Source organism: Siphateles boraxobius, unplaced genomic scaffold, assembly GCF_051911475.1.
Source record: "Siphateles boraxobius isolate OS27281-9 unplaced genomic scaffold, OSU_SipBor_1 7, whole genome shotgun sequence".
Taxonomy (NCBI): domain Eukaryota; kingdom Metazoa; phylum Chordata; class Actinopteri; order Cypriniformes; family Leuciscidae; genus Siphateles; species Siphateles boraxobius.
Window position 1 is genome coordinate 896,424 of NW_027509197.1, and position 25,845 is coordinate 922,268.

General features: G+C 37.9%; 1 protein-coding gene across 2 annotated transcripts in view; it reads left to right on the forward strand.

The window, feature by feature from the left end:
- Window positions 1–627: 627 nt before the first annotated feature.
- itga6a (integrin, alpha 6a) overlaps window positions 628–25,845 on the forward strand; it is a 33,475-nt gene continuing 8,257 nt past the window's right edge. For both annotated transcript variants that reach the window (XM_077216944.1, XM_077216943.1), the window contains exons 1-14: window positions 628–904; window positions 15,083–15,210; window positions 15,422–15,501; window positions 15,638–15,899; window positions 16,635–16,766; window positions 17,025–17,238; window positions 18,941–19,134; window positions 19,240–19,334; window positions 19,694–19,821; window positions 19,903–19,992; window positions 20,096–20,157; window positions 21,086–21,255; window positions 22,786–22,929; window positions 25,495–25,610. In XM_077216944.1, the coding sequence (XP_077073059.1) occupies window positions 723–904; window positions 15,083–15,210; window positions 15,422–15,501; window positions 15,638–15,899; window positions 16,635–16,766; window positions 17,025–17,238; window positions 18,941–19,134; window positions 19,240–19,334; window positions 19,694–19,821; window positions 19,903–19,992; window positions 20,096–20,157; window positions 21,086–21,255; window positions 22,786–22,929; window positions 25,495–25,610 (1,997 nt within the window). In that variant the 5' untranslated portion in view covers window positions 628–722. The remainder of the gene's footprint in view (window positions 905–15,082; window positions 15,211–15,421; window positions 15,502–15,637; window positions 15,900–16,634; window positions 16,767–17,024; window positions 17,239–18,940; window positions 19,135–19,239; window positions 19,335–19,693; window positions 19,822–19,902; window positions 19,993–20,095; window positions 20,158–21,085; window positions 21,256–22,785; window positions 22,930–25,494; window positions 25,611–25,845) is intronic.

Here is a 25,845-nt window from a genome sequence, read left to right on the forward strand (position 1 = left end):
CATCTCCAGCAGGGTGGCAAGACACAAGCCGTTTCTGACTCAGTGGCATTGCATGGATTGTAATTTTTACATCAAGCATGCAGAAGTTCAGATATGATTTATGTTTCATTTTTTCTACATAACAAAAACCAGCTGTTTTAGCAGGGGTGTGTAGACTTTTTATCCACTGTAATGATCTGTGGTCAGTCAGACACATGTCACAGAGAATAGGGGTGTTCAATCCTGTTCCTAAAAGATTTAATATATCAAGACAGAAGTTTATGCTTCATGCATGAGGATTAGAGAACACATTGCATTTAGGGTATTATTATATTTTTAATTTCCTAAATTAATTTCGTAATATTTAAAGATGTAGACTAATTAAGTTGAATTCAAACAAGAATTTTGTAGCTAAGTGCACAAATTTCACTTAGAAATATTAACATTCCCTTATTAAAAAAAGAAGGAAAGAGAAATCAAGCCGTGTATAGATTATGGGGAGATACCAGCGAGACGCGTCCATCGCTCAAAAGTGACGCAGGGCTCTGAGGGGACAGTAGTGAGAGGAGGGGCCATGGGTCTCTCTCTCTCTCTCTCTCTCTCTCTCTCTCTCTCTCTCTCTCTCTCTCTCTCTCTCTCTCTCTTATTGAGCGCAGTGCAGTGCGGATTACAGTCTGTCCTCTCAGTGCAGCGGGAACTACTGCAAACAAGGACTATTCATACGAGCACATTAATTACAGGTAATGGAGCTCTTTGAGGAGGGGCTCTCTCTGAACCTGTGCATCTTTTCGTTGCTCATATGGACTTCTGCAAGTGCATTTAACCTGGACACGCAAAACGTCCTCAGGAAGAATGGTCACCCGGGAAGCCTCTTCGGATTCTCCCTCGCCTTGCACCGGCAGCTCCAGCCCTCGGATAAAACAATGTGAGTAGAATTAATTCATTAGGATCGTTGCGATTATCCGAGATCGTGAGTACGTTTAGGCTTATTTATGCGCTCCGGACCCCTTCATATATTCCGTTCCGTTCATCCTGCACCTGTGCCGCGTTCATTTATAAACAGTTGTGTCACTTCTATCTCCTCTATAAAAACATAAAATTGTCTAATAGTTCATAAAGAAACAATAAACACCTCTCTCTCTCTCTCTGAATGGTGAAGTTTTAGCAAGTGTATGTCCGAAGGGTGATTCTTCAGTATGCGTCCAGCACGCAGCGATGTGTGTGTGGGGGAAGGCTTGTGCTTGAAGAGGCTGGTGCTTTTCTTACACACAAGTTAACAATACCCAACGTGATGCGACAAGTCACCAATGGACAATGGATTTCACACTGAAAGAATTCAAAGAGCAAGACCACAAAGTCCACTCTTAAAAGTAAAGGTTATTTTTTAGCACTTTAGATTCAGCAAAGAACCCAATAAGGCTAAGAATCATTTTTGGCCCCTAGGTTGAATTAATTATGTGGTTATTCGGAGATTTAAGTTCTTGATGTTTTGTTACAACAAAAATAACCATTAGGTTCTTCAGATCATCACTCTGGTGTCTGATCTCTCAAGCACTATGAGCCTTATTTTGATGCTGTTTTGTCTAAACCACAGACTTGAAGGAAATCTGTACTGAACAGATACAAATATACGTAGTATGTGCTGGAAGACTTTTATAATAAATTCATTTATTATGCATACAATTTAGCCTTCAGTTTTTTCCTGTGTTCGGTTACACTTTATTTGGTAACACTTTATTTTAAGGTGACAAAGTTACACTTTACCACATGTACTTACTTACTAGTAATAACAGTAAATTATGCACAATTACAAGTAACTTACCCTAAACCAAACCATATCCCTAACTTTATCTCTAAGTACATGTAGTTAATTAATATTAATCAGTACTTATTTGAATAAGTACAATGAGACTACGCCACCTTAAAATAAAGTGCAGCTCAAAGTCCATGTTACAGTGTAATTATACATTTAAGTACTGATTAATAATAATTAACTATATACTTTCTATAGGGTTAGGATTAGGGGTTGGTTTAGTGTTAGTTGGATGTAATTATGCATCATTTATCGTTATTACTACAGTAACTACATGCAACATACGTAACAAGGACACTGTAAATTAAAGTGTTACCCATGTTCTTTAAAGCTTTCTCCCAGATCTGTATTCTGGTACAATTAAAGATGGGATGCTATGGTCTCAGGCTGTAAAACATCTGTCATGATGGGGCACTAACAGGGCTCCTTTTTGGACTAGTTTTAAATGTAAGGACAAGCCAACACACCCTCATGGCAACTATTTTATGTTTTGGCAAATTGGTGGCTAATTCATATAAAATTGAATAATGTCATTCATATGCTTTCGTTTAGGTGTACGGTTAGGTGTGGCCTTTTTACAAAAAAAATCTGTACTAGACAAATTCAGACAAAATTGGCATCTTGTAAAATATTTTTTTTCTTATTTTTAACGTCAAAAAACAACCTCCTTAAAGTCCAGTTGTTAATTCAGTCTAGATGTAAGATGGAAAGAAATGATGTGTTGCTTTTGCAGAGACCAGTTCTTTGCAAGACTGAAAAGAGTTTGAGATTTGCGATTAACAAAAAGGCTGAATGATTTACTTAGAGTCTGAGTGTGAGGGGGGTCACTGGCTAAATAGGACACACAGGGATTTTGTGTGTGTGTGTGTGTGTGTGTGTTTGACAGGGTGTTTAAACAGTTGTGTCAAACAAACAAGTGTGAGTTTTCTTGTGTGTGGTGGAAGACACCTGTTTACAGCATCCATGAAAATGTCTCGCACCTGTGAACAGGCTTGTCTGTTTTCCTTCTGTTGGTGTGTATGTCTGTAAAGCTTTTCAGATTTATTTCCAGTGTGATGTGTATTTTGTTGATTCTTGTGGGGTTTGTTGAATAATGTATGTGAATGGTGCTCAATCTCTGGGTGTTTGCCAGGATGCTGCTATCAGCACAATAGCGCACATGGGTCATTTCCAGGGTGAAAGTGGTATCTGATACACTTCGTACAATGTTCTTCTCAAATCACTACTCGTGCGATTGAGTGTAGGTAGTAATGTGTGTGCATTTCTGTTTGTGTTCTCACAGGTGTATCGATGTGCATGAATTAGATCTTTTCATCAATACATGCACACAAATAATCATTTAGTAATCAGATTGATGAATCAATCAGATTGAAAAGCCTTCATATAAACACCTCAGCCAATCCAATAGAGCTTGATCTGAATGGAATATCAATCAGATTGAAAAGGATGGTGTAGACCTGAAATAATCTGATCAATAAGACAAAAACTAAGCATGTACACGCTTGAATATGACTGTTTTCTCAATCTATCTTGCACACACGTCCAGTGCGTGTGTGATGCGTAAGTTGTTCACCAGAGCCCTCTTATTATATGACCTCTGTTTACGTACATTTTATTTCTTAATGTTTATGGCTTACAAACTGGTCAGTGGAAGGTACTGAATATTTATTACATAAAAGCTCTTCTGGCGTATTTGTTAGCTTGTAGGCATGTAGGCTCAATGGAAATGTGAATTGGATTGCAAAGTTTAAGGTTCAGAATCGAATTGGATTCATTCAGGTTTATGAAAATTAGTGCATGCAACCATACCTATTTATTCTCTCTTCTTAAAAATCAGATAAAAAAAAAATCAAAAATCTTTTTTAATATGCAAAGAATATATATATTTGTGCAGAGCAGACCTAATGTTGTACCAAAACAACTCACAAAGCTTTTCTCGATATGTTTGTTTTTAAATAAATTGCGGGTAACATTTGACTTGGGCTGAGCTTTTTTGCTATTGTAGATTTGTCGGTTTTGATCAGCGCATCGGCTGCTTGAAATTCTTCAGCAGTTTGCCGGTATTTTCTCAGTTTACCCCGAAAAGAGGATCAGTCCTGTGGGGTTAAGGTTAGGTACACAGAGGAGTTTACCAAGGACAGGAAACGAGGGACTATATTACAGAGAGCCTGATGAGGATCTGTCTTACTGCTTCACTAACGACGAACCCATATTTAATATGAGAATGCATTAGAACATTTTTGTCATTTTAATACTGCGCACTGACATGTAGGCCTACACAGAGTTTGAGTTGTACCTCGTTCTGTTCAACAATCTCATGCGTGTGTGAATGAAGCTCAACTCTGGTGGTAAGATCGCAGTGGACTCTGGTGTTGAAAGCCGGTTTGTGCTGCATGAACGCATTTCCCTCAGTTCAGCTCTGTAACTCAGTATTCATGCACATAGGTTATGAGTTTTCCTGCACATAGGTTAATGAGAAATGTGTTAAAGGTTAAAGAAGTGCACAGTTGCACAGATATAGAACTTTTCTCTATGTGGCTGTGTTTGTCGTATCTCTGGAACTCATAGCAGACACACTTAGACTTAGTAGCTTCTCTTTAATGTCACACGAAAGGTCTTCCTTCCTGTCATTCAAACAGTTTCCTGTGGTTTCTCATCGACTCCTCTATTATAAGGAGATCTGTGAGTATCTAGAGCATCGGTTGGCATTTTACACTGGAACAAGAGAAATCAGGGAATAAGTACACCGGCCATCTGTGCATGTAACATGAGAGATAGATCACTAGAGGCCCCTTTTCCTCTCTTTTTGTGAGAATGGTGGCTTCTAGTTGTGTGTTTGTGTTGGTCTCCTCAGGTGTGGGTATATTTTTAACCCTATTTTGTGATTTTTAAAACAGTAGACAAGTTTAAAACAGTAGACAGTGTTTATGTGGTTTACAATACTCTCCTGAGTAATGTATGAGGCCTGCTTTTTATTTGTGGCTGAAACTGAAACTCTATGCTGTAAGCTGTTATATAAATAGCTAATTTTTGCATTATACAACACATCTGTAGCTTATTTTTGAAGGGATGTTGGTTAGTCTCATTAGTCTCACTGTCTCCATGCATGGGGCAACAAGTGCATCTATGCACTTGCATAGATGTTCGAGAATAGGAATCAGTCAGTATCCAAATGATGAGTATTGTCACGTACAATTAGGAAAACCAAATGTAAAACTTGCCAACACGTTTAAATTAAATTTCTCCACATGCGTTAGATTAGAAAAGTTGCACTTGTCTCATTAATGGTAAATGTGTGTATAATTCTTAATCAGACGAGATAAAAAAGTTTTTAGGGTATGTTTCTCCAAGCAGCTTAAAGAGATGTTACCACAGTTATTATACATTTAGCCGCAGTCTCAGTTTCTTCATGTAATCCTTGACTAACTCGATGATGTTGAGATCAGATCTCTGAGTGGATCATACCATCTGGTGCTGGTTTCACAATCTCAGTAGATTTTTTCAATTAATGGTAAAATAGATGTATGGAAATGTTACCTGATTTCAGACTGGCACACTAAAGCAAAAGATGTAAATAGAATAAATATGTTTTTAATGAAAAATCTAATTGATTTCACTCAAGTCAAGTCAGGTCATCCTCATTTATATAGCGCTTTTAACAATGTAGATTGTTTCAAAGCAGCTTTACAGAGATAAACATATAATTTAAGGTAACAGAGATTGGTTTGGTTTTATAGTGCCTCTTGAAAAATGTTTTTTCCAGCTAAAGTTAGTTTTGATTGATTCACTTCCGTCTAAATGATCATTTGTTATTAAATTAGGGGCCGCTAAGACGACACCGTTCTCTCTAAACAGACTTTAAACGTGAACCTGTGATAGACGCTGATGGCGTTCACATGCGCATTAAGAATTGATTCTATAGTTATGTGCGTTTGAATATATGTGCGCAGGTTTGTAATTCCTTACAAACCATGCCTAAAAACACTACTTGTCTATAAATTTTGATGCAGAATTTAATTTATCTTATCACTTTGGGTAGGTACGCGAACCGAAAAATTCCACAACTATTCACTATTCAACTAGTTGGTAAAAAATAATAATAATAATATATATACTGCATTAGACTAAACTGGGAAGGGTCTCAGCATTCATATGTTGTTGTCCTGTTGTTAGTTTAATTGCTTTGCTCTCCTCATTTGTAAGTCGCTTTGGATAAAAGCGTCTGCTAAATGAATAAATGTAAATGTAATGTAAATGTTGTTGGACGCCTATAGCTAGTTAAATGTGGGGTAGGCAATTTTGGGAGAGGCTAGCAATTTAGCGACCTAGCTTTGAAAGCATAAGATCCCACCCTCCCTTCAGAGAGTCTCCAAAGCCACACCTTTAAAACAAATGAAGACGTACAGCAGGGGCAAACAAAAGCGTCATGAGAGATGGAGTTAAACTACCTCATGTCTCAAAGCACATAACATTACAATAATAATGAACATAAACAACTTAAAAGCTTTATACCACCTGACTGATGCAGTTTCATTTTAAAAAGGTTGATAATGTTGCAATTGAAACACATAAATTCCAGTCACGAACCGCTTCGAGTTTAACATCAGAGGTTAAACATTACAGTAGGCATGATGTGAACTCAGCATAAGCTGGTTGTTTTGCTTCAGGAGGAACTGTAAAAGACGGCTGCGGTTTCGTTTGTGGCTCTCAGTGACTGAAGTCTGTCTAACTCTAGCATGAAACGCTCTGATGACGTGATGTGTGTGAGAGCAGGTGTGCGGAGGTCTGGAAATGCATACGCTGACAGGCAGGGAGGACATCATATCATTGGACTCAGACCGAATGATTGGACTAACATTTTATGGTCCTACGCCTTTCACCGACGATATATACATATACAGTCAAACCCAAAATTATTCAGAGACCAGATATAATTGTTTATATCTTTTTACTAGTGGGTGCAGGACACTATAGTTCATTTAAGTAGCCATAGTAGCAAAATAAAATAAACTATGACATATTATACCCAAAAATCCTTCATACAGTGGCTAACAGTAAAATTTATAAAAATTTGGGACCAAAAATTATTCAGACACTTTGACCTGACCATGTTTTGCTTAACTGTTTTTTCTTTAATTGCTAACGTGACCTTTTTACACCACAGACTAGACAACATGAAGCATTGCTTGGTAATTGGTTGACCTAAATTGGTATTATCTAATTCGGTAGTTAAATTGAACAGCCAACATATATTCAACATACTACATTTGTGAGACAGTCTAACAGAAAGATGTCCAAAACCAGTGAAATATCAACTAATTTGATTACTCTGTTTTATTACCATTTTCTAAACTATAGTGAATAAACTGTTATAATGTGAGAAATGTTCAAGATGTCTGAAAAAAAATTGGTTTGACTGTAAATAAATTTAGACCACTTAACTTAGTGATTGCTATCAGGATGTGAAGAGACCATTATAACAAAAAAAGTTTCTGGAACAAATCCAAATACCTTTAATTGAGTATTGTGACACATCCCTACTGAAAACAAACACATCACACCCCCAACCCCAACATAATACAGCATTACACTTGAGCATAACCCAAACCTAATACACAATCCGAAGCAAACCCATTGCACTCCCAATTTAACCCAACACACCCATCGCACCCCAATGCACACATCACACCACAGTGCAATAGCCATCACAAGACGTCCGGCACAATAAAGCTTTGTCAGTGTATATCATCTCAGGCAACTGGAGTGATTGCTCTGCAGAATCATTATGAACAGAGATACACTTCTAAAACAGTTGCCCGGCTCATGATTATGAACTCACTACTCAGCAGAGTTTGCAACACACCGCAGCTGCTAAAGCTTTGGCACGGATGCTTTTGGACTCTGTAACACTTTGAGAATTAGTGAAAGGTTATGGCTGTGCTCTATTTTCTAATGGAAAGATTGAAACTTCTGCATGACTAAAGTGATGAACAGAAACAGCTGAGTCTGGTAATTTTCCTTATTCAGTGATGAAGCAGAAATCTGAAACAGGTATTAGCTCAATCATTGGACTTGTGTGGATTGACAGGATGAATACATTTACATTGTGAGCGTAGTATTACTGTACTGGTATTAGTAGTGGTGCTAGTAGTAGACTGCAGTATCCTGCAATAATTTAGGTAATTCAATCACTATATTATTGAAAAATAAACATTACTTTACGGTTATGTGAAATATAAGAATTTACAGCAAAAGAAAATGTGATAAATAACATTAATGTGATGTATAATTATTCATACTGTGATATAAGAATTTAGTCAAACTGTCCATCATTACACTGGAGTCATGTTTATTGTAAATTGTTAAACAGTTTAGTAGTAAAACATTGTTCTAGCACGACTGCTACGACATCGAGGACACACACACACACACACACACACACACACACACACACACACACACACACACACACACACACACACACACACACACACACACACACACACACACACACACACACACACACACAAACATACACACACACACACACACACTTTTGTTTTGTGCATAATATTTCATTTTAGTGTATAACAACTGCATGAATTCACAATGTAGATTTATAATTAGTATTTACCTTTTCTATAAAAGTTTAGTTGATTGAGTAAAGATAATCATAGATGCGCTTTCTGACTTCGAGAAAGCTACGTTTAATGTCCATTGTTTGTTTGAGGGAATTGTGCTCAATCAGCCTACAACCTGACGACCCTGATTACTGTGGCATGCTTAGACTAATCAAACTCAAATCTTTCTCAGAACAATGAATTGCCTTTCATGCCCGAAAATAAGACAGAGCAACATTCTTTGGTTTTTAAGTCAAATGCTGTTTTCCCATCATATCTCTAATGAGATCTTTTGTCCTTCCTTATATTGGTTGGAAATGGGGAGTGTCAGGTTGACTGGGCACATTCTCCACATTCATCTTTAATGATTTGTCTCAGTCATTAGTTGCTCTGTCCAATAATGACCCAAGGCCAGTCTCCTCTACCCTTTCTGTGACTTAGAGGCAAATACCCAATGACAATAGCCAAAACAATAGCATGCTGGCCAGGGTTGACAGGTTTGCGTAGCAAAACCAGCCCAATTGCTATTCAAAACCCACTCAATGACAGCCAAATCTAGACTAGCACAATCCCGTTCAAAATTGAGTTTGTTGGGGGAGGGTGTTTAGTAGTGCTGTCAAAATTGCTGAAAAGCTAAATCGAATCGAATATATATCTTACAGTAAATATTAGCAAAATTCGAATTATATTCGAATTCTAAGGGCGATACTTAACATTAGTGGAAAAAAGTACTGTATTGTTTCCTATGTCCACAAAAGAGCGCAAGCAAGCATAATAAGCAAAAATAAACCAAATCAAGCATCACACATTTCATTGAAATGAAATGACATCCACTTTTTAAAGTACATTAACTTTTGAAACAATTGTTCTTAAATAAAATATAATTTCCTTAATGTGCATGCTAGGAAAATTAGGTTACAATAGTGCATGAAACAGTGTAAGTACATCAGTAACTTGAGAAAACACGCTTCAACAGACAGCGTAATGTACATGAACACAAAATAGCAAACTGCCGTTCAGAAACAATCCACTTCTACTCACTACAAGTCAAGTCACCTTCATTTATATAGCGCTTTTGACAATATAGATTGTTTCAAAGCAGCTTTACAGTGATAGTAGGAGATTAAAGTAAAAAGATTGTTTTGGCTTTACAGCAGCTCTAGAATAAAGTTACTTTCCAGTTAAAGGTAATTTTGATTGATTCACTTCCGTTGCAAAGATCATTAGTTACTAAACATCTACATATTGTTCAACAAAAACACTAGACTGTCAACTTGATCTGCAGCGACTACTAAGCGCATTTTGTTGCCAATGTTTCCAGAAGACACACGCTCAGCTCTGACCGATGTGCCAGGTATAGTCAAGTATACTGGATAAACTAAAAAAAAAAAAAAATGCGCCAGTTACGTCATCATAATGTCTTGCAAGCCTCTTTACACACTAAAAATTCGAATGCACGGTTTTGCATTCGAATGTGCAGTTTTTGTTTAAAAATTCAACAAATATTAGAAATTCAAATGTTTATTTTGCAGCCCTAGTGTATAGGTGGGTCGCTTTAACCCACAGAATAAAAAAACAACCTGCAGCAACAGTGTGAAAGTTGCCCAATTCCATGGGAAAACCGTGGATTTGGCGACACTGATGCTGATCTCATGAACTCTCTCAACCATAGTGTAATCTCAACAAAAAGGACAGTTCTACGAAATCCCAAGGAAGAACCATTTACCATGTAAAGGAAAGTGAGGGAATGTCAACAATTTTTTTTAATCCTGTAAAACCATAATCTGTGAATCTTCTGTAAATAGTGTAAGATAACTCGCAGAATCTTTGACGTTGTCCAAAATGGACCTCAGTCCTCACAGCCCTCTTTTGAATCTCTACTTTTTGACACATGGTGTTCTGGGTAATAGTCTGCTGTGCGGTCTGTGATTACAGAGGTGCTGCAAGTGAGCACACTTTTGAAAGCTACAGCAACAAACGGGACTTCATGGCCTTCACAGATGCGCATGAGCGAAGACCAACAGACCAAAGTCCACATTAGCTGTGACACTTGTGCCATTTTTTTGATAGTGGTGGGTTAAACCACAATTTTACTGTTGTCATTGAGTTTCTCTTAACGTCTCATGTGTCGTTAGACAATCAAGTGACAGTGCCTATTATCTTGTGATTGCAATGAAACATTTGATTCGTCTGTATGGTGTCCCAGTCGTGAGCCACTGGTGGTCTCCTGTGTTCCCACAGTCCGCCTACATGCGGATCTGAGCGGACTCGCCATGGAAAGTCGATTAAGGGGCACTGGGTGCACAGATGAAAAGCTGATGAAACCTCTCAACACTATAATGGCTGGCCTGTTTCCCATGTAGAAAAACTACAGCTCTGGCATGTAAATCCCTGTGTTGTTCATCAGATACGTGTTGAATTTCCCAACCATGTTTGAGGGGAAATCTGGAATTTTTCCAGAACTTACTATCCACCTGCCACATCTTTGTGGAAATGAAATGGGGAAAAAACTATTTGCTGTAATGTTTTACCATGGTAATACTTACAAGTAAGCACTACAAGGGTATACCATTAAGCTAATAAAACAATTGATCTAGGTTCAATGGAAAAACATGCCTCCACATAGTTTTTTTTGCAAAACTCCACAAACGTACATACGATGTACTGCAGTTTCCAGCTGAAATGAACACTAGTTGCAGTAAAACATTAACAGCTTTTTTTCCTTTTCACTCAAATTATGATTACAGGGGCAGATTATCGATAAATGAAGACTTATTTCATACTGTTCCTTGCACAATACCATGTTATGGCCTCAGAACACTTTTTACCATGGTGCATGATTTGTAAACTAATACATTTTGATGTTTGCATCACATAACCAGCTCCATATGTACAGCTTTTCTGACACTGTAAACTTGCTTGATAGCTCAGCTGGTACAGCACTGCACTTGCGATGTGAAGCTCTCGGGTACAAGTCACAATAAGAATGATTGTAGAAGCAAGACAAAATGGCTTGGTTGCTTCTGCATATGTGTTTTTATCTCACGCTTTCTTTTGCGAACATTATTGGTCAGGTTTAGTTTCAAATGTGACTGAGTGTTAACCTTTTCAGCGCCACTTTCCGGACATTTAATTTCTGAACTGCTGAGGAATGTATGAACAACCAATGTAATAAAACATTGACAGATAAACATTCATCTGTTTCAGGTAAACCTGAACAAAATGTCAAGCCAGAAACAATGTATCATTTTGCAGAAGTTTCACCACAGACATGCTTTCCAATGACACTGGTTTGCATATATTTATTTCTGCATTCTGGACCACCAGTCTGTTTATTAGACTGTTGTGCTAAGCAGTGGATTTTGTGCATGTTTGTGTCAGGGTCCTGATCACCCTGCTGGAGATTATTTTGTGATAATGATCAGCTGACTGTGACATCACTTGTTTACTGTTTTTCATTTAGTTTTTCAATTGCACTGCAAACAGCTTTGTCGATAATAATGGTGACAGTCTAGTTTTATTGTGATTGATTCACTTATGTAGATGTATAGACCCCAAAATATTTTTGTAAAAGTATAATTTTTGTAGACATTTTGAAGTCTCTTAATGAACCTTTATTTTTTGGATGACATCCCCAAAATAGTTTGTTTCAGATATAGAAAACTTCTAAGTACATTTTTTTCAGTTATTTTATATGGAACCCGCACATGACATGTGGAAAAAAATAGCCATATCATGGCCAAAAATTAATAGTTCGTTCTCTCGTTTTAGTAAATCTTTGATATGTTGAACTAATTTGCTAAAACAAGGGAACAAATTATCATTACTGCAACTTTCAGACGCCATCTTTATTTTTTAGCTCAATGGTCACCGAATGGGAAGCACAGGATTGTGGGATATCAAACGCAGTGAAGGATACATCTATGCTGCCTTCAAAAGTCAGGATTTCAGGAGACAGGAAGTGACACGATCATTGGATTTGGATGTGCCTTGTTGCCTTCCTAGCTCAGTATCCTGCCAGTAGAAGAAGCATTTTACAGCTTTCAGATGCAGCCCGTGCGGGGCTCCGTAAAACGGTCTCTAAAGTCAGAAACATGCTCAGAACTCTGCCTGGAAAAAAAAAAATCAATGCCAACTTTTTTTGTATTTCTTAATTTGTCTTACAATAAGTTCCCTGTGTTGACTGTAAGTCTGACAGAACCAAGTTATTATTTTTGTTCATTTACTGAAGTGCCCAGAACTGTTGATTCATAAGGGCTGTCAAACAAGAAGAATGTTCTGGAAGCGTTTCATCAGAATAACAGTTGCTGAGCCAGCTGTTCTCAACCGCTGTGTGTGTGTGTGTGTGTGTGTGTGTGTGTGTGTGTGTGTGTGTGTGTGTGTGTGTGTGTGTGTGTGTGTGTGTGTGTGTGTGTGTGTGTGTGTGTGTGTGTGTGTGTGTGTGTGTGTGTGTGTGTGTGTGTGTGTGTGTGTGTGTGTGAAGAACTTGAGCACACTGCCACTGTGTGCCTCACTGCCGTTTTAATGTCTGTCTCGTACATTTTTTTTTATTAAAGACTACTCTTTGAAAAACTTAAACTGCTATGGGTGTGATAATAGGCAGGGAAATAGTTTTCCTTGTCTCAGGAAAGGTGTGTCTGGAATGAATTGTGGAAAAAGGGATTGGTTACGCAGCAGATGGATCATATGTATTATAATGTTTATTTATGTACTGTAATACAATGAAGATATTGAGTGAGACAGTTACTGATTTCATGTATATTCATTTTTTTCTCTTCAGATTTTACAATCAGTTGTTCACAATTTCATTAAAAGTGCAACATCACCGACATGCCTCATGAGAAACCATATTGAGGTTATTGCTTCATTCAGCGTTCTTTTCAACGTTGATTTATAAAAAGACACATGATTAGGGTTTCCCCAAAATCTACACTAATGAATGTGTGTTTAGTTGTGGTGTGATGACAGCAGTGTGTGTGTAAATAATTGATTTTCTGCAGCTGGCTGATGGCCGTGGAAACAGGAAGACACCCGCTGATGAAATAATCTGTCAGATCCTCTTCATCAGAAAGCACCAGTATCATTTATGAAAGACTGATAATCATGTCATGATTACAAGGTCTTTACTGTATTTTGTCTTTCTACCAATCTATGGTTCTGTTCCAAAATCATCTAGCCTATAGAAGCAAGTGCTTCTCAACTAGTGAAGTAGCTGCTACTTTAAATAGTGCTGCTACTGAACTAAGGGAGTTGTCACACTACACTTTTCAATCCATTGTCTTTCATACACATGCAAATTCGGGAGACAGGAAATGCAATTTTCTTCCAAAGTTCTAGTTTGGTGAACTCTTCCCTGCACATTCATATCATGTGTCTGGTGTGATTTCTCAGTTAAATTAAAAGAATGCCAACTTTAGATCTGCAGGACTTTAAATACGTCTTTTTTACAGTATTAACATTCCCACACATGTGCGCTAACTTTTTTTGGATGTGGGTAGAGTGTTTCTCTTTCATCTGTCATCTCCACATGGTTTTGTGCGGCAGTAGTAGCTACACACAGGCTATCGTCTGAAAAGTACTCTCTTGAGTATGTACTTACATCACGATCGCTAAAAAGTACGTTCTATTTAGTCTGAATGTTATCCAGGTGTACATTCGTCATGTTGCCGAAATTCTTGTCCGAAATTTTCGCACTTTAAAAAACAACTACGACCTGACTACCTCCGAAACTTTTGTCCATCATAAAAAAATGTGGATCGGGTTCGGTTCTTTGCATTTTTCGCATTCAAAATGCAAGCATTTTGAGAGGTGTTTTGACAATTCAGACAGAGCCACTGAATGACGAATACGAAAAAATGCATACAAACATTTCGGACTCAGTGTGCATGGACCTTAAGCTGTGTCGCTTCACCTCCATTCATAAATCCTCTCCCGTGGCCTCATGGGATAGTAAAGTGTCCATCGGATGCACACTCCAGAATCTCACTCGAAGCAGTAGGTCATCCGGGGACTTTTTTGCTTCTCTTTTGTAAGTACTGTGAAATGGGACATTCTTATTTTGTCACATACTGTTTTTCGCCTACTATATAGTTGGGAAGTGCGATTTCGAATGCAGCCAGTGCGTCGTCGACTTTTTGTTATTTTATGTTATTTCAACCAGCGTCATGTGCAATACCACCACCTATTGTGTTGGAGTATCAAGTAGATAGTTACTTGTCGCTGGTTTATTTATGATATTAGAATATGTGATGTATCAGTAATTCTTTTTTAAATATCACAGTTTTTGTCAGTACCAGAATATTGCAACACCATTAATTCCAGTAGACATCTCGCCTTTTTCGCCTTTATCGCCATTGGCTTTTGGCTTGCTTAGTTGGGGACATTTAATTTTATATTTAACAGTATTATTACAACATTATTTTCCTGTTATCTCTGTAAAACTGCTTTGAAACAATGTATTGTAAAAAGCGCTATAAAAATAAAGGTGACTTGACTTGACATACTGTATTAGCATGGTACAACATTATTGATATTCTAGCAAGTGAAAAAAATGCATAGCATAAATAGTTTGCTTTAATTATATAGAGTATTTTTATCTGTATTGTCAAAATTTTTCACTAAGCTTTTCACAATTAATATATATATATTATTATTATTATTTTTTGCACAGATTGTTGATTGGTGCTCCCACAGCCAGGGCTTTATCCAATCAGGGAGCAAACATCACAGGTGGGTTGTACAGCTGTGACATCACCACCCATCCTGATGACTGTACTCGAGTGGACTTCGACAATGATGGTAAGCAGAAAAATCATCTTATAGCTTCAAAAAATCAGTGTACCAGAGATCTAACAGTATCACATGAGAATTCAGGCGCAGTAGATGTCCACTGACTGCTGTCGTGATTATAAATTGTTGTGATAATGCACATCTAGTCAGTGCCAGGATTTTCTGATAGATCTTGAAATTCTAATCGTGACTTGGTTTCTGTTCACGGTGACCGTCACAGTTGATGTTCTTGTGGAGAATAAGGAGAACCAGTGGATGGGTGTAACGGTTCAGAGCCAAGGACCTGGAGGCAAGATTGTGGTACGTCAAGAACAGAGTTGAATGTTAATAGACTATTAATTGACTTCCAGTTACATTGTCATCATTTTGACATTTTAGACTTTTTGTGTCACACAATGTCACAATAACACATACTTTATCTTTCTCTCTGTGTCAGACATGTGCCCATCGCTACCAGCGTCTGTTGTTCCCGAACACACCCCAGGAGGCGCGTGACATCACTGGACGCTGCTACATGCTCAGTCAAGACCTGAGCATCGACAGCCAATCAGACGAGGATGGGGGGAACTGGAAATTCTGTGATGGGCGCACTCGGGGTCATGAACGATTCGGGGCCTGTCAGCAAGGCTTGGCTGCCACCTTCACTAAAGACTACCATTATGTCATCTTTGGAGCACCAGGGGCGTACAACTGGAAAGGTAGGAAGGAGCAATGTTGAAACACACACACACACACATACACACACACACACACACACACTTTTGGACACTTAATAGCATGTTAATTGCTATTAAATGAAAATGTGTTGTAGTTTAAATTTATGTTAAATGCAATTAGCTGAATTTTTGAGTGCTTTTGATACCCACAGTATATATTATAAGGTTAACTGAAATATACTTTCATGTAATTTCTATAGAAATGTATATGCTATGCATTTAAAAAATATATGTATAATAGCAAATAACACCTTACAGTTACAATCAAGTATTTAACATGTTCTGTAGTGTCAACACATTGAAATAAGTGCACTTCTTTAAAGCATCAAATTACTTTTCAAAAAGTACTTAGATATAAAACTTTTAATTTGACATCATTACAAAGTGCCCTGTTTAAAAGTGTACTTAAGTCTGATAAGAAAAAAAGTGTGATAAGAACTATTGTCGTGAAACTATTCTTTTTTTCAGTACACAGTACACTGTGGCCTTTTATTATACATATTATATTATCCACATTACAGTTTTTAAAAATACTGTATAGGGGGAATTTGAATTACAAGTGCACATTCAATAGAATTAACCACATTTCTTTTCCCGCAGGGATTTGCACAATTAAATACAGTACATGTTTCTTATAACCAGAACTCAAATCATTTGTTTTCCTGTGTCACAATAATCTTGTTGTTTAGCGCTCACCCCATCACATCTGTTCGCTAGGTGTAGTGCGCGTCGAGCAGAAGAACAACACTCTGCTGGAAATGGGCTTGTTTGATGATGGTCCTTATGAGGTCGGGGATGAAAACCGCCTTGATCCAAGTCTCGTGCCAGTACCAGCTAACAGTTACTTAGGTGTGTGTGTGTGTGTGTGTGTGTGTGTGTGTGTGTGTGTGTGTGTGTGTGTGTGTGTGTGTGTGTGTGTGTGTGTGTGTGTGTGTGTGTGTGTGTGTGTGTGTGTGTGTGTGTGTTTGTGTGTGTGTGTGTGTGTGTGTGTGTGTGTGTGTGTGTGTGTGTGTGTGTGTGTGTGTATGTGTGTGTGTGTGTGTGTGTGTGTGAATGCGTGTTTTGACGTTCCTGCTTTTTGTGACACTGAATCTTGCATATGTACAGGATTCTCTCTGGATTCCGGCCACAGTATCACAGAAAAAGGGAAACTCATCATCGTGTCCGGAGCACCGAGAGCCAATCACAGCGGTGCAGTGGTGTTTCTGCGTAAGCAAGAAGAAGCCTCCACCATGCTCATGTCTGAACACATTCTGGAGGGACCAGGACTCGCGTCCTCGTTTGGATATGATGTTGCTGTGGTGGACCTAAATGGAGATGGGTGAGTGCTACAAGATCTGTAGAAAATAAATGTTGTGTATTATGAAAAGGAGTGGGTAGATTGTGAATGCCCTTGTGAAAAAGAAGTCTGCTCAATCTCAATAATTGAGTTGCACTTTATTTTACAGTACGTGTACTTACAGTGTGCTTAGCTAAGAAAGAATTGAGTAATATAAGGTAATGACATGGGTTAAATTAAGGTTTAGGTGTTGGCTCAGGGTTAGTACCTAGTTATTACCTAGTTATTACTAGTGTCATTACTACAATAAGTACATATGTTCATGCGAAATGGGACTGTAAAATAAAATCCTAGCAATAATTGTATTGAATCTCCACTTGTAGTGTACTTCAAATCTTAAAATTGTACATAACACGTACTTAAGTGTCTAAAAACAGTGCATTCAGTTTGCACTTAAGTATATTCTTTTAAAAAAAGAATGAAAAAAGAAAGTCGTTGTTTGGATTTAAATTGGCAAATGCTTAAGGATCATTATTGCAGTTATTATTATGTTTCTAGCATGTTATATGCTTGGCAACAGTTCTTCTAGACCTAACTGATGGAGTGTGTAACTTTTCATTTCTTAAACAAACATGTAGGAAGACACATCATGGCCATATTCCAGGATGACAATGTCAGGATTCATCAGACTCAAACTGTGAAAGAATGGTTGTGAGGAGCATGAAGAATCATTTTCACACATGAATCTCCTCTGAGTCTAGATGTTAAATTCATTGAAAGTCTTTGGGATGTGCTGGAGGAGACTTTACAGAGTGCTGGACTCTTGCATTGTCAATACTAGATCTTGACCAAAAATGTATGCACCTCTTGATGGAAATGACATAACAACATTTATTTCCATCAATGATAGGAAGACACATCATGGCCATATTCCAGGATGACAATGTCAGGATTCATCAGACTCAAACTGTGAAAGAATGGTTGTGAGGAGCATGAAGAATCATTTTCACACATGAATCTCCTCTGAGTCTAGATGTTAAATTCATTGAAAGTCTTTGGGATGTGCTGGAGGAGACTTTACAGAGTGCTGGACTCTTGCATTGTCAATACTAGATCTTGACCAAAAATGTATGCACCTCTTGATGGAAATGACATAACAACATTTATTTCCATCAAGACAAGCATCAGTTTTTGGTCAAGATCTTTTATAGACAAAGACTTTCAATGAATTTCAGGTCTGGATTTCATGTGTGAAAATGATTCTTCATGCTCCTCCCAACCATTCTTTCACAATTCGCAAATGTTTCTCATGCGCACACAAAAGTCTGTATATTTTTATTTTATTTTTGAAAAGGTCCATTTATTATAACTTATTTGAAAGTTTGCTTTCTCAAGCCACCAAACACTGTTGTTGTGCAAATGAGTGGCCAGAACACATTAAAAGTTTTCTGTTTTCAGTTAAAACAGTGTCATGTGTAAATGGCCCCTAAATAACTAATGATCTTTGCAATGAAAGTGAATCAATGAAAAACTAAATTTAGCTGGACAATAACTTTATTTTAGAGCTGCTGTAAAGCCAAAACAATCTCTGTTTTTTAATTTCCTATTATAACTGTAAAGCTGCTTTGAAACAATCTATATTGTTAAAAGCGCTTTATAAATGAAGGTGATTTGACTTGACATTTAGGGGCTCTGTACTTTTTCACAAGGGTGGGCAGCTAAATCGTGTGTGTTGTCCCTCCAGTTGGCAGGATGTTGTGGTTGGTGCACCCCAGTTCTACCAGAGAGACGAGGAAGTGGGCGGAGCTGTGTACGTTTACATCAATAAAGCTGGAAGGTGGAAGGACGTCACTCCTACTCGCCTCAATGGAACCAAGGACTCCATGTTTGGACTGGCTGTGGAGAACATTGGAGACATTAATCTGGATTCCTTTGAAGGTTGAATGCAGGAGTTGATTTTTAAGTTCAGGACGCAAAATATTTGAATTCTTTTGGTTTGTTCAGGTTCAAGGTTGTTTAATATTCTTCCTGCTTGCTTCTCAGATATTGCAGTAGGAGCTCCATATGCAGACTCAGGGTTTGGTAGTGTGTACATCTACCACGGATCTGCTGACGGCATCAATACCAAACCAGCTCAGGTTAGACAATCTCCAATCTCTGTCTCTCTCCGTTTTCCGTTTTCAGTGAGAAATTATTTGGATCAAGTAATGGTGGAACTGAAAGGAATAAATAGCACTATGAGCATTTTCCAGTGTTATTCAGTTTAAAAGGTTTTCCATTTTCAGGATAAAAAGTTGGTGCAAAAAAAAATAGATACTTACATATTTAAATTTTTAATTGGTTTTGACATTCTTCTTGTGTAACTTTGTACTAACTCTGTCTTTTGTGACCTTTAAAACAAAATATGGTTTTAGTCTATACATGGTGTGTTTTTTGCTTTGTACAAACTAATAAAGCCTTTATCAACAAACACTAAGACATCCGACGTATCTTGCAGATACTGGAGGGCAAACAGCACAATATGAAGATGTTTGGCTATTCTCTGGCTGGAAATATGGACCTGGATCAGAACTCGTACCCTGATCTCGCCGTTGGGTCGCTCTCTGACACAGTTTTTATTTACAGGTGCTGATAGGTCCCTTCTAATATCAAAGTTGTTACCTGAAGATTTTTGAGATGCTATAACAACATCCGTCTTGTGTTCAGGTCCAAAACGGTTATTAGCATCAAGCAAGACATTAAGGTGACACCGAAGGAAATTGACTTGATGAAGAAAACGTGTGGCAACAGTATTTGGTGAGATATTGACAAAACAAGAACTTAGAAATATATCGCTCATAGATGTGCTAGACATTTTGAACTCTGTCCTGTGTGAAGATAATTATGTGTTTCTTCACAGCTTGACTGTGGAAGCTTGTTTCACATATAGAGCAAACCCTCACACCTACAACCCTAAGATCAGTAAGTCTGTTTATGCTCTTATAATGAGAAACTTTCATTATCTATTACAGTTTTTTATTGTTTAGTCTAAAGGGCCGTTCACACCAAAGACGATAACTATAACTATAAAGTTGGAATCAGTCTACAACTATGTTTTTTTTTTCCAGCTGATGAACCATAAAAACATAGACAGTCAATCAGAAATCAAAGGGACTTTAAAGAGCTCTAGCATTTAAAGCGGTAGAGCACGCTTATACTGTAATAGACAGAACTTTGTCGTCTATTGGTGTGGACACTGATATAGTTATAATTTTCTTTATAGTTTTTGTTCATAGTGTGAACGGGTCTCAAAGTCCCCCTGTAGTCAATAATTGTATCCTTTAAAACTCATCTTTGATCAACAAAATTATTTTGTATATTTAAATGTTTTTTCCTTGTAAAAAAATGTCTTCATGCCTTAAAATAGCTTGAATGTAACTCTACACCCTTACCTTATTTAGTATACGCGGTTCTATGAATATGCAAATAAGCCCCGCCTCCACTCACTCACTCAGTTTCAGAGATCCACTCGTTGACGATCACACGTTGATCTGATTGGTTACAAGGTAGTTTGTGACGTCAGAAACACCAGCGATTTTAGACTGTGTTTTTGAGACTGTCTTTGGTTCACTGCAGTTTTAAGAAGAAAATACTCAGCAATGGTGTTGACGTAAGGAATTTACTTATGGTTTGTCTTAAAGCATATTCAAAACAGCACATATACATACAGACAACATTAAAAGCTTGATTTTCACCACAGGGGGGACTTTAAGATTTAATCCAAATGTATTCTGTGTTAATAATGCTGTTACAGAAGACAAGATATGCTCACTGGAGTAAAAAAGTGCATTTCTTTGTTCTGAGGTCTAAAGGTTCACACATCCTTAATCAGTTTTTGTTTGTTTTCCAGCCATTTCCTGTACATTGGAGGCCGAGTGGTACCGCAGGAAGCTGGGTCTCCCATCTAGAGTTGTGTTCCAGGAGAAGAACGAGATGGATCAGGACTTCCAGTCGACCGGCACTCTGGAGCTACGAGGACAAAACAAAAAAGCTTGTTACAAGACCAAACTCAGATTACAAGTAAATAAAGCTTTGAAGTCGTAGTGATAGATATTTTCTTCCATATTGTGACTAACATCCGAGTGTAACAGATTTTGCTGTTTTGCAACAAAAAAAGTGGGTATAGGGCACTTGGTTCATCGGTTGTTGATTGGATGTTGAGATTTTGCAAAAGTGGAGGCAGATGAACGAGAGCTAGGGGCGAGTTTAAAGAGGCCATATTATGCCCTTTTTCTAAGGGGCTGTTTACATGACTAAACAGTTTTCAACTAAAAACGTTAAACTTGTAATGCGTTTTGGCCATTCATTTACACGACAACAGTGTTTTGGGTGCCTGAAAACACGAACTTTTGAAAACGGGTTTCAAAGTGCAAGTTTTTGAAAACGGTCTCCGTGTAAACAACAAAAACGCGAATCTCTGAAGACGATGATGTCATGCACACGCGTATTACGTGTTCAGTCTATAGTGTTTCATCACCATCCAATGGCCTGGCAGCAGAATGCAGCGTTTTTAGTTGTTTTCACGACTTTGTGTGAATGGGGTCGAATGTATGCGGAAATACTTCTCCATTTTAAGTACACTGTATGATTTTGGCCACGATTTAGCTGTCTGAGACACATTTTTTGAATCCTAAAAGATTCTTCTGATCCTAGGCTAAAACCTGAAGTCTTTGATCACTAGTTTGACATGTTCACCGACAGCCGATTAGTAACTGTTGCTATCAAATTTGACCTTGATTTGATGCACAGTTTAACACAACGGCTCAACCAGGCCTCGCCCCCTTTTTTGAGTATGTCTTGGGCGGTAATTATTTAAATGGGGAATATTATGATGTGTTTGTTCTCGGAAGAAAACTCATGACAACAATCAAGACGTTTCAGGGAGTTGAACAGTGTGCACTGATATAGAGAATAACTCCCTTTGGAGTGGTTTTATGCTTTTTAACTTTGCAGACCTTTTTATGCTCACTAAAGAAAGTTGAGCATGTAAAAAAGCATAATAGGTCCTCTTTAAGGAGACTAAATGTTTGGAGAAATTCTGCATGCGTCACCTGAGAGAAGTCTGACAATTTGATTGAACATTACAAGGTCAAAACACTTTTAAAAAATGAAACGTATGCACGGATTAATCGTTCACGATATGTTATAACATGCAGTTAGAAAATAGATAGGATGAATCTTAATTTTCATGCCAACTTTAAAGTTACAATTTGTCCAAAAATGTTTCATTCTGTCACTCACCCTCATGTTGGTCCAAACCTATATGCCTTTCTTTCTTCTGTGGAACACAAAATGAGAAATTATACCGGATTTTGTAATGGTTATGCTTTTCTGTGCAACTACAATGATTTTGGGACTGGATCTTTCAAGCTTCAAAAGTTACACCATAAAAATATTGTAAAAAGATTTTCATTTCGGGATGCACTATTCCTATAATTCTCATTTTGGATTTAGGGACTTTTATTATGACACTCTGTCCAAGCTCTCATTAATGAAATGTTAGGACGATACATGTTGACTGAGTGGGATCTGCTGTGCTCTGGTTTTCAGGAAGGCATCAGGGATAAGCTCAGAGCGATTCCTATCGAGGTGTCTGTGGCCATTCAGAGTGCTAAGAGAGGCAAACGGCAGAGCTCGCTGCCACAACTAGTGCCAATACTGGACTCCACTGTGCCCAACAAGACCATCACTGAGGTATACTCACAGTTTACTGCACAGAAATCTAATGAAGAGTCAATGCATGTGTGTCTATTTACTTGCCTTGTTGGCAGAGGCTCTTACACTCACTCCGCCCACCATTGTCTAGATCAGTGGTTCCCAAACTGTGGTCCGCGGACCACTAGTGGTCCGTGAGGGTACTGCAGGTGGTCCGTGGAAAGGCAAAATAAAATATAAAATAATATTTTTTACCTTCATTTTACCAGGAATCCCCATAAAAAAAATAAAAAGTAAAAAGAATATGTAGGACTATATTGATATAAAATTTAAATTAAATGGTCAGGTTATTGTGTGATTACTAAAATAGGCTAGTGGTGCTCGGCCGTGACGTTCAAGTTCAGTGCCGTTAGAACCACAACATGGATCGGTGGATAGCAACAGGTTCTCTGAAGAGGAAAGCGGCAGAGGCAAATATCTTGTCATTATATAAAATATTTGTCTGATTATAATTTCACCAACAGTAATTCTGGATTGCCTCCACCAAACAAGTAAATAGGAAATAAGCAAATCAGAATACTGCACGCCAAAAACAGCAGTATGCGCGCAAGCGTGAAACGCTAGTGTTTCTTCTTGGTGCGTATCTTTTACTGGGGTCTCCAACACGTCGCTCGATTGGAGGTAGCTCATCAAGGGGCCGTTCATATATCGTGTCTTTTGCGCTCTCAAGTTCATTCTTTCATGTAGGCGCGCGGCAAGTGGGCTCATAATTGAAGTGACGCACTCATTTTTTTAGGCGCAGCGAGATGAAAACACCTCAACTTTTCATAATGCTGAAAACGCACCGCAGTTCATGTGACAAGAACAAACAAATCAGCTTCATCCTTTCCGTAAACATTGAAAGCTCAGTCAATGAAGAATGTAAGAATGCACGTGCACCCAAACACTACGTGTGTTTTTCTCTTCTCCGTAAATAAATCTTGTAGCAGAGCTACAGCAAGCGTTTTTCGGTGGTGGAAATCTATAAGCTACTAAGCACAACTAAGTTGTGGAGAGCGCGCATAGCAACGACAGACGGCACGGGAAAATCGGACCGAATTTTACTATTAGCTAATAATAAAAGATAAGGTAATGTGCATCGATGTAAATGTCAAGTAATTTATCTTTTTTTGACTCATTCTTTTTATAAAAATGATTTAAAGGCTGAAATATGTGAGGTTCATATTTTTATAAAACCTTTTTTTGTTAAAACTTTATTTGAATTTAATTTTACTATATGTGCTATAGGGGTGGCAGGGGTTGGCGGCAATGTAAGTATCTGGATATTTGCCGCGGGGCGAGGGCTTCGATTACCTCTCTCTTTTTTGACCATACATGTTTGCATCCCTGAAATGAACCTGATTATGCCCTCGGGCGCTTGAGTAAATAAATAAATTAAATATGTGGCAGCCGTTGTGTGTAGTAAACTTTCTTTTAACAAGCTGTTGTACTGATGTGATGACCAGTTATAGTTTTAATGTTAGTACACCTATTTAGAGGTGCGGATTAATTCAGGAAGGACTGTGTGTAGATATATTTTATTATGTGTATTATGAGGTGGTCCGTGAAAATTCTTGATTACAAATAGTGGTCCACACACACAAAAAGTTTGAAAACCCCTGGTCTAGATGAGCCTGAAAAGCTCATCTAGACAAAAGGTTTCTACAAAAGAAACCTGTCTGATAACAGACGTAATAAGATAATAAGGCGAGTGGCCTTAGCTTTTGGCGCAACCAACCGCAGAACAAGTGCAACATGTTCCTGGATCAACCTCTTTGTTTATCCTGGAACAACATTCCAATCATCCAATCAGATTTGAGGGACAAGATTACAGTTTATGTCAAGTTTAGGCTTACAACCAGTGTTAGGTGCTTCTACATCAGTGTTATTAACCTATCATTTCCCTCATTAGTTATGGGTAGGGTTAGGTTAGGAGTAGGGATAGGGATAGGGTTAGGACTACATTTTTTTGTACAATAATGTTGTTCCAGGATCAACAAAATCTATCAATCCTGGAACATGTCTTACCTGGCAAAATCACAGTGACCTCCTTGGTCAACCTCTTTGTTGATCCTGGAACAACAATCCAATCAACCAATCAGATTTGAGGGACAAGTTTATAGTTTATGTCAAGTTTAGGCTTACAACCACAGTTAGGTGCTTCTACATCAGTGTTATTCACCTGTCATTACCATCTGATTTTAGGGATAAGTTATGGGTAGGTTTAGGTTAGTGTAGGGATAGGGTTAGGACTAAACTTTCGGACAGGAATGTTGTTCTAGGATCAACAAAATATGTTGACCCAGGAACACGTCTAACTCGGCAAAATCAGGTGCAAATAAAAATACTGCTAATTTCACTTTGTGTAAATCGGATCTATCACTATATTTGCACTTAGTTGCAGATATTATTTGCACCTCAGTGTATTGTAGTACCTTATAAAACAGTAATTTTTATAATTTGTATAATATATAATCAATGTCAACAATAATTTTTGCATAGGCAAACAATGTTAAAATGCTGATTAATGAAGTAATATAATAAACCTTCTTTCCTGGCCTATAGGTGAACTTCCTGAAGGAGGGTTGTGGGACGGACAACATCTGTCAGAGTAACCTACATCTGCAGTACAGGTTCTGCTACAGGGAGTCCAAACAAGATGTGTTCCCTCCTTTACCTCTGTGTGTACAGCAATACATCTCAAGCTATTACAACATACACCCAACACACACTAGCTCTGTTTACATCTATTATTTGAGCCAAACACAAGTGGAAAGTGAGAAACCTTAATGTATCAGTAACATAACAAGTAACAATATGATTCGATCGTTTAATACATCAAATGACTCTGTGAAACTAAAAGTCTATTGCAAGGCATGATAGATTGCTTGTCATTTAAGGAGCATATATCAGTAT